Source organism: Rhopalosiphum padi, chromosome 1 (genome assembly GCF_020882245.1).
Source record: "Rhopalosiphum padi isolate XX-2018 chromosome 1, ASM2088224v1, whole genome shotgun sequence".
Taxonomy (NCBI): Eukaryota; Metazoa; Arthropoda; class Insecta; order Hemiptera; family Aphididae; genus Rhopalosiphum; species Rhopalosiphum padi.
In genome coordinates, this window is record NC_083597.1 from 54,224,184 (window position 1) to 54,238,062 (window position 13,879).

General features: G+C 27.6%; 1 protein-coding gene across 5 annotated transcripts in view; it reads right to left on the bottom strand.

The window, feature by feature from the left end:
* The window catches only part of LOC132917264 (disintegrin and metalloproteinase domain-containing protein 11), a 235,925-nt gene that overhangs the window by 10,188 nt on the left and 211,858 nt on the right, over window positions 1–13,879 (bottom strand). For 2 of the 5 annotated variants that reach the window (XM_060977914.1, XM_060977912.1), the window contains exons 17-27: window positions 13,579–13,642; window positions 13,415–13,513; window positions 13,171–13,351; window positions 6,932–7,073; window positions 4,694–4,858; window positions 4,011–4,088; window positions 3,844–3,914; window positions 3,219–3,476; window positions 2,917–3,015; window positions 2,665–2,845; window positions 1,480–1,604 (exon numbers count right to left, since the gene is read on the bottom strand). In XM_060977914.1, coding sequence (XP_060833897.1) covers window positions 1,480–1,604; window positions 2,665–2,845; window positions 2,917–3,015; window positions 3,219–3,476; window positions 3,844–3,914; window positions 4,011–4,088; window positions 4,694–4,858; window positions 6,932–7,073; window positions 13,171–13,351; window positions 13,415–13,513; window positions 13,579–13,642 — 1,463 coding nt within the window. Of the gene's footprint in view, window positions 1–1,403; window positions 1,605–2,664; window positions 2,846–2,916; window positions 3,016–3,218; window positions 3,477–3,843; window positions 3,915–4,010; window positions 4,089–4,693; window positions 4,859–6,931; window positions 7,074–7,551; window positions 7,655–13,170; window positions 13,352–13,414; window positions 13,514–13,578; window positions 13,643–13,879 lie in introns of all 5 variants that reach the window. The other 3 variants (XM_060977913.1, XM_060977915.1, XM_060977917.1) reach the window with 3 other exon arrangements.

The window sequence follows — 13,879 nt, forward strand, 5'->3', positions numbered from 1 at the left end:
AAGCATATTTCTGAATTCTGAGGTCACGTAAATGTTTCATACATGGATTGAATATATGTAACTATTAGAATTTAGAATACTATAAGAGCTTATACGATTTTAGTAAGTCAACATTTATCAGTAAATATTATAGCCATAAGTCTTGCAAAACAAAAATATTATTGATTTTGAATATTATATTATTTAAATCATATAATATATTATATCTGTACGAATGTAAAAATATTTAGAAAATTATATTTCTGGAAACTGTTTTCTAAAATATAATAACCATTATTTTTGAAATGTTCTAAATTAAATGTAAATTATCAGCCATATAATATTTAAAAAAAAAATCACCACTGAGTTATAAATACATATACGTACATACATACAGGTTGATTTTTTAACGCACACTGCTCATTTTCTTAGTTGATTCATAAAATATGACTCAAGTACTTGTGGGTTTCAATTAATTATAAACTAGAAAGTGTTTGTTAGAAATAGCCTAATAGAAAGTAGCGATATTTGACCAGTGTATAAATCGTGGACATTTTGTGGTGTTAAAGAATCATTCTGTATGTAATAAAATATATCATTACTACACTATGTTTCGGGAACTATATATTATATTATAATATGTAATAAGTACGTGTATATATTTATAACGATTATAATATGACGTATACATAATAGTAATGTAATATACAGGATGATTCACTATAAGTATGCTTACCTCCATTTTTTAAACTTTATAATGAATTTATTTTAATTACAATTTTTGTAATTATTAAAATATATTTAACACTTTATTATACATTTAATTTCTTGTGATTTTCTGATATAAGCTTCTACTATTCAAATAAGATTCACAATTTTTTCAGTAAATTATTTAGTGGAAAACTTTTTTTTTAAATTTATCTAATTTAAAATTCGAATGAGTAGTTTTTCAGTTATTAAAATGTTTATAGTAAGGATAAAAGTTTTTAAAAATGGTTTTATAAAATTATAAAATAAATGTATTATTGAATCTAGTGTTTATTATAGGTACTTGAACCATTTTTATAAATTATAAATGAATATTGATTTTTAAAATTCAGTGAGATAACGGTAAGCATCATAATCCTTATAACTTTCAAGCCCATTATCTAAGGAGCACACCAAGTAAAATAATTCGAAAACTACTCGTTGGAATTTTTTAATCAGTATTTTCAGAAAAAGTATCCGACAAATAATTTATAGTTGAAAAGGGTAGAGCTTCTATTTCCACAGAGCATTTGTTCAAGTATATTTAAATATTTAAAAAAATTGCATTATTGAAGAAAAACGGAGGGGGTGAGCATGCTTGGTGAATCACTCTGTATCGATTAATTATAATATTATACAATTAGCGCCTATGACGGGTTTGTGCATGTGGTGCATACCTTTCGCTGTCGGGGGTATTACACGCGTTCCGACAGGAGGGCGGGTGGTCTGCCGATTCATAGATGCTTTCCTCACCTGTTGTCGAGTGGACGGTGGCCGACGACGCCCGGGCTGCCGCCTGTTGGTACGGCGACGCCGAGCCGCTGGTCGCCCTACTCGCCGGACGGTACCAACCCCTCACGAACCTCGGTTCTTCGCATCTGCAGAAAACGGTCGGGGATGAACAAAATAGAAAAAAAATTCCCGTTACATTAATTACACAGCACTTCATATTATTAACATTGGTCATCGCAGCAGCCTAGGTCGAGGGTGTCAACCAGGATGTCATTGCGGCATCACTCTTACCTTAATCATTATATAATCTAATTGTTATTACTATGTACACGTCCTTGACAGCCACTCTATGAAAATTTATAGTATTTTATACGAAGATTCAGGGGTGTGCTCACGGCCGAAGGCAAGGATGTTATATATCTTTTTAATTTTTTTGTTAATTGATTTTTATCATTAATTGTTAAAATAAAAATTCATGTGTTAAATATTTTTTTCTATGATTTTTAATTTTTCGTATAAGTTAATAATGACTAATGAGCAATAACTTACATAACATAGAAATTCTCTTACACACGATTAATAATATATTATTATAATTAACTAGCGCCTAAATGTAAATGTAAGAATATATTAAATTTTTTATGTTACAACGGGATCCGAGAATAGTTAAGAATTCATATTCTTTTACTTTAAAAACAGCTGGGTGTGTAACTGCGACGACATATACCTACAGAATACAATATGATGATAATAAACGCAATATGGTTATTGAAGCTATATTGCCTATATTGACTTAAAGATATTAATATTTTATAATAATAATAAGCTCATGAACTGTAATATGTTGATGTATTCATTTAATAATTATTAGTAGGTGTATTTTCCGTGTAAATACATTTTATATTTTTACATGACATTTAATGATTCAAAGAATATCAAAGTTCAAAGGAAAGTTGTTAAAGTAAGAGAATTTATTGAATATTATCTACTATTTCCCAAACTGAAGGTTTTTACCTTCAAGGAAGGTAGAAGGAAAGTATTTTTACTTTATTGTATTATTGATACATTTTTATATGCAAATTATTAAATGCTTTTTGGATATTTTATCATATTTTTATTGCATATAAATTTCAGTCCTTAATTCATTAATTGATTATAATATTATAATACTATAACGTGTGATAAAATTAGAGTAAAAATAATCACCCAGGATGCGCGTCATGTCTATAGTGTCTGTCGACTTCTGTTTCGGACATCCTGTTCTCTTCCGAACCAGATGGACTGTGCCGTACAGTGTGCTCTTGGATTTGTTTGAAAAGGTCTTCGAGATTCCGTATACGTATTGTAGAGGAAACTTCTTTAGCTGTCTCTTCTTCGTCTTCTGGTGCTTTAAGAAATAGATTATTATTATTAAAATTTAATGTAAATCAAAAACTCGTAAATATTCATAATACGCACCGATATCTGTTCGTCTGCTGGGCCTTCGATATGGATGTCGATGACAAGTCGGCACTCCACTTTCAGATAAAACAGTATGACTTTGAGGAAGTCCATGTCCTAAAAAAACAATTTTATTGATATTTATTACAGTTCGAAATAATTAATTTTATTACGAAACCCTAATAATAGTTTAATTTAAAATTTTTTTAGTCATATTCTTAAGTGACTTTTTATTTATATATGAATATTATAAAGAATTTCAACATTTTTAGGTATAAATGAAAATAGTTAATATAAATACACAATTTAATTTTACTAACTTTCTTCACACAGTCTTTCTTGACTAGCTGTAATACGGTTATAAGCCGATTCAGCAGTTTCAGTCAAGGTACGCCATAGTAGGTCTTCACTACTTGATCTGGCACCAGACGATGATCTATGGGCGGCGGTACGAAGTTTTTCTAACAAGTCTCCGTGGTAACCATCAAGTGATTTGATTTTCCGTTCCATGTCAGATATACTTACAGACCCTGGAGCAAGACCACAACTACTTCCACGTCCACTCATGTGAAGGTTTTCTATAATGAATAATTCAAATAAAGTCCTCAAAGTTCAAAAACCCCTTAAAAATTGTTCACACTGTCGAACATTTGTTGAAAATAATGAAACTTTTACATTTTAAAATAATATGGTCAAAATAGTTATATTTTTGCACCTAAAGTTAAATACACATGGGTATTAAATTATGAGAATGAATAGACAGAACTGTATTGAAAGTTAAAGAAGGTTATACAAATGAGTAGTGTCAGTACTCGTAAAATATTGGTGACAATATAATATAGATATGATATAACTATAACACTCAACAAGTTAAATTCACAACGATGAAATCTCTGGAGGAGATATAATAATATACAATCACAAGTAAAATAAAAATAAACTTGCCTTGGACATTCATGTCATCTTCGTCGTTAGGGCACAGGCCTAATCTGGACAAGTTTTGTGATTTATGCTCCCTAAAAAATATATTTATAAAACATGTATAACAATTCTTATAATAACTGAAATAAATAAAAGAAAGATACGTTTATAAATATTTATGATATGCTTACATAGAAATACCAGAAGTGCTCGGAGACATATGATTTGTCGGATGAAAGAGCATTTTATGGGATCCAGTTTCTGAGCGACTATAATACAAATTAATTTAGAATACATTATAATATTATTGTTTAAATGCGTATGATATTAATTTTTTTTAAATATATTTAAAAAATATACCCAAGACGTTTTACTATTTATACATAATATATTGTGTAAAGTTTAAACAATCAAACCATTATGAACTCTTCATAAAAGGTTTCGAAATGTATCATTATAATAATTAGTTTATAGTAGGTATACTATATGTCTGTGTGGTAGTTTCTTAGAAATAGAGTGAGAGAGAGAGAGAGAGTAGCAAACGTCACGTAATACACCTCATATAAGATAGTTTACATCCTACATAGGATTCCCTTAATCTAATAAGTAATAATCACATTTAAGCCGTTAGACCAAAATCTAATATCAAAGGGGTGAGAAACACATGGCATACATTGGTACAATTCTAATATCTCTACTGTATAAAAATTATTATGCCATTAAAGATGAATACAATTTTGAAATCTAGTGTTGGCATAATATCAAAATAATTTTATAGAGCTAACTATTAACTGCATCATAATTAAATATAATATTTTAACATTATTTCTTTGAACTATGTTCAAAGTTATATTATTATTTAAAGCATATTTACTTATATGGCGATTGGTTTCCGTATTTATTAATTCTGTTAATGTTAACCATTGCCATTTCTTCGGCCGATTCTTCAGAAGGGGCGTCAAATCTGGACGGTTTCGATACGGGAGTTGTATTGATTGATTGCTTTTGTTTGTCCGTTGCTTGTTTTTCACTACTCCTCCTATGCGATTTTTGTACGCAAAAACACGATTTTATCATTGAGCATACTAATAAACGCTTGCATTTATAATATATTATTATTACGCGTACCTACATAAGTAAATACAAAACTACCAAAAGCGCATTGGTACATGCTTAAGTTGATCATACCATGCACAAATTGCACTACTGCGTGATGACTATATAATATAATATAACTACATGACTGGTGCTACAATAATTTTTTTGTATATATTAGGTGTGATAAATTATTTATCGTGAAATTTTATTAGTATTATCAATTTATAACGAAATTGAGTAAAAACTTGTTTTTAAACAATTAAATGAGCTATTATAGTTTTTACATGACATACATGAAATGTTCACTCGTTTTAACGAGTAATTGTATTTTTACATTTTTATTTTATTGGCATTGAAAAAATAACATGCTTAATCGGATTATGTAGTTTGCTAAATTATTGCAATCCGTTTTAATTAAAACTTTGGCTGTAATATTATACGTATATAATATAGAAATAATATTTATGAGGACGTTTCATCCACATGTGTTGTCTCCGTCTTACAAACGTACAATATAGTAAAAATAATTTCACACCACGTATAAGGATTATTCAAACTATAGCCCAAGTTAAGTAATTACATTTTCGCACTGGAAAGAGGAAATTTTGGACTATGCAACATCGTTTTTATTTTTTCGATATCAGAACTACTAAAAACCTTATTCAAGTTTGAAAAACACAAAAAAAATGTATTTTTAAACGATAAGAACTTTTTTTCGTATTAGTGATATCAAAAAATTAAAAACATTGCACAAACAATGTTTTTTTTTTTTTTTATAGTGTGTACATTGGGTTGTTTAACGTGAAACGGATTCTACTATGTCGTACGTCTATAAGACGGGGATAATATACATGCGGATAAAGTGTCCTCTTAATAAATATTAACGATTAGTACAAATATTTTGAAGTATTATTTTTAGCGATTTTAACCCATGGTTTTTTTAGATTGGGTTCTTAAGAAAATATTAATATGATACGAGTGTTATTTAATAAATAACTGTGCAATATGAATCTCTGTATAAATTGCATGGGTCACGTACATGTTACTAAACAGTTAGTAAATATAAGTTTTCGTTAATGCATTCGAGTAGAAAGTATAACGAGTTAACAAAATGTCTAATTTAAGTATAGGTGTGTAGGTCATTGGTAACATTAATCACAGAGTTAAATGCATAAACGAATTGTTGATTAATCAAACTGGCCTAAACATATTTTAAACCAACATTTTAAAGAACAATTGTCGAACTTTTAATAAAGAATCAGTGATTTTTAAAAATAATTATTTAGACATTTTTTGTCATTAGCAATTATTTAGGCTTAAATTATTAATATTAAAAAAATAAAAAACCTGTTGGTATATTAAGTAAGCAGGTGTTGTAATTTGTGTATATGTTCGGGAATTAAAATATAAGAGAAGCCTTAATTATTATTCTATTAGGATGGCATTAATATCGCATGTTTAAATATAAACTTAGTAAGTATAAAACCAATTTCATTTTTTATTTTGTTCAAGGATATAGACCTATTGTTATAATTAAATACAATATTAAAACACATAAAAATCTCACTAAACTACAATAAGCACTGTGATTTATAATAACAATACAAGTCCAGTATTTTTTACCTCGCCTGAACCGGTTTAAGTAAACTAAAATTGTTAGCATGCTCGGTCGATATCCGTTATTTTCAGGTCATACAATTTCATAGATTTATATTTTATATACACATATTATTTGATCTATGTATATATGTATATAGGTTATAGCTAAATTCCGTTAAAATTGTACAAAAAAATAAAAAATTTAAAGAGTGCCAACATAATAATCATGTATAATATTAGGTATGTATATTGTTTTATTTATGAAACTACAGGAATAATATTGAGATGATCGGTTGCCCAGTGCTAATAGGGTCCGGTTTATGATCTATTTTGATTAATTAATTTAAATGTATAGGTATTGTAGACGTATAGTAGTCATCTATAAAAAAGTATAATTCTGAGCTTTTTGACTAACCTGAAGCAAAAACAGGGGTTCTTTTTGTACACAACCACGTGGCGATAACACAAAGCAGAACATGTGAAAATCAGAAACACCACTCCGACAGCAGTCATGAGTATCATGACCAAGACACCGGTGTTGGTGCTGTGAGCGTTTACTTTAAAACGGCAATGTAACGTTCCGTACAGGCGAGGTGAAGTTGAATTCCACAATGCACAAATTCAAACATAAAAAATAAACGTAAGCGTTGTATGATTTTAAATGAGAAATCCCCCAAAATATCGCAATTAAATGTAAAAAGGTAACGAGATTATTATTATTTTTTGTATCACTGGTTACCAATTACGAATAATATATCGTGTACAATCGCACGTAATTTAATGGTTTGTGATTTTAAATTGTTTTTTTTATAATCAGTTCAATACAATTATGTATCAATGTTTCAGAACAAGTACGATGCGTGCTCGTAAAACAAAACAAAAACAAATTCGCACACCTCAAACACAAACAAAAACAAATAATATTGTTTGTGTAAAAAAAATAATGTATAAATATATATTAATAAAATAAATAATAAAAAACAAAATTAAACAGTCCAATTTTTCAAGACTTTTGTGTTATTTTGATTTCGCTACCTGTAGCAAATAGCTAGTAAAGCAAAACTTATGAAGACGAATTTTACTGCGACTGATAATATCACGACCATTCCTAATGTGCTGATATGTTCCGAATGGGTGTCTGGAAATTATTTGTTAATTTTTGGATTTAATATTTTATGGTAATACTATAAATTATATGGTTGTAATATATTTTAAAAATATTCAATAAAATTGAAAAATCCTCCAATAATTGCTATCGAGAAATCGTGCTTTATATAATTTAGTAATAATTTAAATTTCATTGTTTTGATTTCCGAACCGAACAATTAGGGATTTAGTTTGGTTCGAATATATACAATCGGAAACCAAAAACGGCAAAAATCCAAGTTTGGTTTAATTTAGTTCGATGTAACATCACAATAAAATATTAATACGTGAAGACATATACTGAAAAATTATATATTCATTCCCAAAACGATTAAATTTGTTGATTTCATAAATAATCCCCGTCCATATATACAATACTAAAATAAATAATTGGTGTAAACGTCGTGTCTATAGGATTATTATTTATTTATTTTTTGAATTAAAATATAAAACGACTAAAAGTGATTTCGTCGAAAACGGGTGTGTCGTAAATTCATTGCTGTTATTTTGAGGGTTTTCAAAAGCTCGACAACGGGAAAATTAAAAAAATAATCTTTATATAAAGTACCATCTGTGTTCAATTTCCAATTTATATAGGTAGGATTACACGCAACTTTTTGGGTGATCCATCTACCCACGCGTCGAAACACATCATTATAAAATATAAAACAAATACGTTTCTAGCTGTGCTCAGAATCTAAAATTACAGGTTGTAACGGTAGCAAAATTAATGTAATAAGTTTTTCAAGTACCTTACATTATTTTTATATTATAGAAAAATAAATTTAATTCGTATGACAGAAAAAAATGAGGTATTGTAATACATTGATGTAAAAATTGTTTTCTCGTCTTTCGCATATAATATAACATAGTACTTAAGTTTAATAAAATGTGTCATTAATTATGTTTTAAATAAACACGTACCATACTATTATAACAATCATTTGCTGTATTATAGTATGTTAAGTCAAATAGAATTTTCATTTTTATAACATAATAAATAATAATATATTCTAATGTATATTAATTATTCCTTTTTCACTTTCTCTCCGTCCAGACTGCTGCAGTTAAGTTTCCGCATCGATTTACCCGAGTCTTTGACCCCGGGACGTACATTGCGGCACTTTAGACCGAAAATAGCCGACATTTGGAATTAGTCAAAGTTTGTTTTCAAACTAAAGATGATCCCAAACGGAGAACGAGAGTTCAGAATGGGGCTGCATGGTATACTCGTAGGTAGATTAATGACGAGTGGTTACTATTAATCGTAACCAAAACCGGAGAAGCGAAAATGAATACGGTTGTTGGGATGTGTGTACGCGCCTATGTAGTTGTCGTTTGAGTACTTTTCTCTATAGACGAGAAAGGCCACCGGGAGATAGGTTAACTTGATATTAAAAGGATTATGCAAATTAATTTTAAAAGGGGAGCGAGCAAGAAGTAAACGTAATCGAAAGTAATGGTTTTTGCGGTGAAGATATGTATAATAATATTATATACATATATATTATATATATGCCATATTATACATAAGGTTATCGGACAAACATCGTAATATATGTAATTGTAAATTTTGATTTCACTTGAATCTCACCAAAATTTTAGACTTGTGAATCAAATGGAATAGTATACAGAAAATATTTTGATAATAAAATTTATATTTTTATTCATTTTTTAAATTTATTAAATTTTAATATAGTTAAAAAAAATGGTTTGTGGTAAAATAGAAATCAAATGAATTATATTAACTTAAATAAATACACTTAATGTATTCATGAATATTATACTAATAATTCTACATTTTAGTATTTAATTTCGACAGAAATAATGTTATACGTTATGAAACTAACGGTATAAATTGATAAACGAATTTATTATTTCCACGTATTATACTGTGGTGCCGGTGGCATTATTATTTAATATTAATACCATATTTTATGATTATTAGTATTATTATACGGATTTATAACGTATAATATTTTACCATAATAAAATGTTTGATATATAGATGGTAATGATGTACAATAATGGTTCGAATTTGAAGAATAAATTTTAAATACTCGACTTTTCATTGATTTTAAACAACCGAATACATAATATTTTTTTTAAATAACAGCACGTCTTAGTCGGGTGGAAAAATATGTAATCAACAGAAATCTAGTAAATCTTAAAAATGTGAATAAAAAAATAAATATGGAAATTCTCAGCACGTTTCACTGACTTGAAATACTATATTATTATGATCGACGCTATTTGTTTTTGACTCTCGTTCTGAACATTATTTACCGTCACGCGTCGGCTTGTTCGATAAAAAATATAATATTATGTACATTGAAATGGTACTGTTGGGTAATTTTAATATTTTATCGATTATCGGCACACAGCTGACACTAAAAAAAACGACCGGGTTTGACTATAATTACAGTCAGATGATTAGTGAATGGTTAAGTGAGCTGATGCGATCAAACATTTGTATTGTGTTTGCCGCTATTTTTAAACGTTTACGTGCAGAAAAGTGCGTAAAAATTATTTTATTTTCATATTTTCTAATTGAACTCAACACACATAATATTGCCTTTATTTTTTCACTTTTATTTCCGATGATATGTCGTTCCACCAGTACTCACTGTCAACAACTTTTAATTTTTAATTAACAATATGTACTTTACTAGTTTAAAAATAATCATTTAATATAGAATAATTAACAAATATTTTTTTCTTTTTTAGTTACATGTAACGTTTAAATGTTTAATTGTTTTAATATGAGTGAGAAGGGACAAGGCATCTGGGTATATACCGAAATTTGTGAAACTTTATTCATATACATTATAAATGCTTATTAACAACCTAATCTAGCCTTTGATTTTAATATAAGTAATAAGTATAGGTTAAGATTACCGAGTAATACAATTTTGATGTAATAAATATGTATAATGTATATATGAACATTAAGTCCTTAAGTATATTTATATTCCTTTTGGGATGATTATTTATTTTTAAATATTAGGTATATGCGTTTATGCAGTATATTATATTATATGGTTTTAAGTACTTCTATATGCAGTGTTTGATATAGACTAATAATACAACCATAATATTTAGGTAATTTATGTACCTTGGTTGTATAGTTTCCATAGAATTATAATATAATATATAGGTTATGTTTGACAACGGGAAATTTCGAAGAGAATGGTTCAGACAATGTAAGACCCAAATGCAATAAAATTAGTACATCATACTATATATTATGCTAAACGATTATAAACAAATACCGACTAGGTATATAATACAAACTATAATATAATATAATTTATAATGTATATTATAGTTTTCTCCTCTTGTCTAGTTTGTCCACCTCATTTCAGTAGTCTCTGCATTGCACTGTACTTCACTGGCACTTCATTATACATTTGTTCAGTTGAGTCCGGTGCAAACAGTGTTAAATAAAATGTGTAAACTATCATTCAATTTAAAATGCTATTGGCTCATCAAAATTGTGTCTGGGTAACAATGTTGTAGGAAAATGTAGACGAGCACATTTTAATGGTGAGTGCTAAATTCGGATAAGATAATAGGCGAAACAATAATAATAATAATAATAATAATAATAATAATACATTTTTTTAAATTGTTCATGTCAATGCATTGCAATATATAATATTGCTAATATACCTTTTACCTATTTGCTATCATGTACAGGGTGATTCTCTTAACAGTTAATACTTATAAATGTTAAAAAGTAGATATTAAAATTGTTGAAAATATTTTTTTCACGTCATTTTAATTCCTTATTCATATATTTACTTTTTCCTGTTTTAATTACATTTTACATTTTAAATATTATATTCTGAAAGAAAATATTTTTTGAGTATACATTTTTAATGTGTGTCTGGTTTATTAGTTAATTTAGTTTGCACAACATTATGAAATCACATTATGTTAAAACAATATTCTAACAGACATTAATAATTTTTTAAATAATGAGTGTCTTCTAAGAACCACTCAGCATATTATTATGATTCTGTTCAATATGATCTGACGAAATCTTCAAAGTTGATTGGATTATCAATTTGTTTTGGAATACGGATAAAGAATATCGCACTGAATAGGTACTGTCTTATCTCTATCGTTTTAATAAAATGCAATAAACAATTTAATAGCCTGCGAGCCACGGTTGATTCAGTTATGCACTTATAACTTAAATTACGTATAGTATAAACGACGTTTAGTAATTTAGTAATAAATGGGATAATGAATTTAATAAACTAATTTAGTTATATACATGCATATATAATATAAAAGTAAGATATAACAAGTAAACCATAGTTATAGACTATAATGGAGATCTTATCGAACGACAAATTCATAAACGTTCGAAAACAAAATCTTTACGAGCTGATGGTGATTAACAAAACTTGACATTTCTCAAGACGCTACGCAGTGCTATTAGGGTGATCGAATATACTCAAAAAGCTTCTTTTTCGTTTTTTTTAAGTACCTATTATATACCATCTTAAGATATTTAAAACTCCCATTGATTTTAATTCACTGTATTAGCGTATACAATGAGATTAAATCAATTTACCCGAGTATACGAGAATCAATTACTATTGTACATTTTTTTAAACACTTAAGATACTATGAAATGGGTTTCTTTTGAATTAAATAAATAATAGCATTCATTGGAATGTTGTTTATAGTTATATCGTGTATCAATATAATATTACAACGCAACGAATGTTTGTTTTATGTTACAAACTAATCATATAATAGAATATATGTTATTTAAATTCATAAATAGATCATACTTAAGTAATTACTCAGAACAAAATGAATTAGAGACTAGTGATTGTTGCTGTAAATTGGTATCAATGTTACACTATTTTTAGTCATAGAACACACATTTCAACTTATATTAAATATATTTTATTATATTACTGGTATAAGACACAACATCATAAGTGAGACGCTAATGTATTCTTATAGAAAAAAAGTTAGGTATATACGTATTAAATAATAAGTGTAAAAAAATAAAACAAAATATAACGGAAATTCAAAATTGAAATATAATCAAATATTATAGGGTGATCCATTTAACACGACACTCATTATTTCAGATGAAAAAACACCCTATACTATGGAATAGATAAATAAATTAATGATGTCTTAAAAAATAGTAAAAATTAAAAATGGTAAAATTGTTGTAAAATCTTTATTTCAATTGATAATTTAGTTGATAAGACTTAAAATTAGGTAAAAAAGTATTTTAAAAAGTTAAAAGTTTTTAAAATAAAAATGTCTTAAGGTAAATGATTTAACATATATACATTAATTTTTATTGAGATATTAGGTACCTAGGTACTGCGATCGTTGTGGTTATTTTTTTTTTCAAATTGTTTATCGTATAATTTTTATAGTAATTTTCATAAAAATGTAATATGTAAATTAGTAAATTAGTTATATTTGTATTTATGTGTATGAACGATTTAATTAGTATTTGTATCTTACCATATGGAGTTTCTTTCATAATCATTTTGCTTTCCAGATCGGATTTAGCTTTTTTTGCATCCTCTGGTGACAATGTCACGTCTGCAGAGTTTGGGGAAGTAGGCGAAATTTCTAACTGGATAGAACAGTCATTTCCTGTCCAGCCATTATCACAGAAACACTGGTTTAAATTTGAGCAAATCTGTGAACAATAGTACATAGTGTTAGCATTATATACATCGCTTATCGAATCCAAGTCCATTACCCCGTGTGCAGAGCACTCTAAATTATTATGATTACTGGGACATTTATTGTGTGTATCGATGTATGGATTCATACTTGTGCATGTTTGATTGATACAAATCTAAGAAATGACAAAAATTGAAATCGTGTTTTGCAATATGATAGGTATTAGATTTGTTTGCTTACTAGATTATCGCCGCACGGAGTTCCATCCTGAACTAAGCTAAATAATTTTGAACCACTTGTCGACCTAAACGAACATATTACCACATCAATTTATTATATATATAACACATACACACTCACATATATATATATATACTTATTTATTACAATAATATATATAAGTTATATTTGTATACCGTCTATTGTTCTATCGTATTTATCGGTATTTACGAGATAATATGTTATTCAAATTTTAAGAAATAATTTAATTTTGTACTCTATTAATTAAATAATTAAAATTTATAAATAACATATTATACAA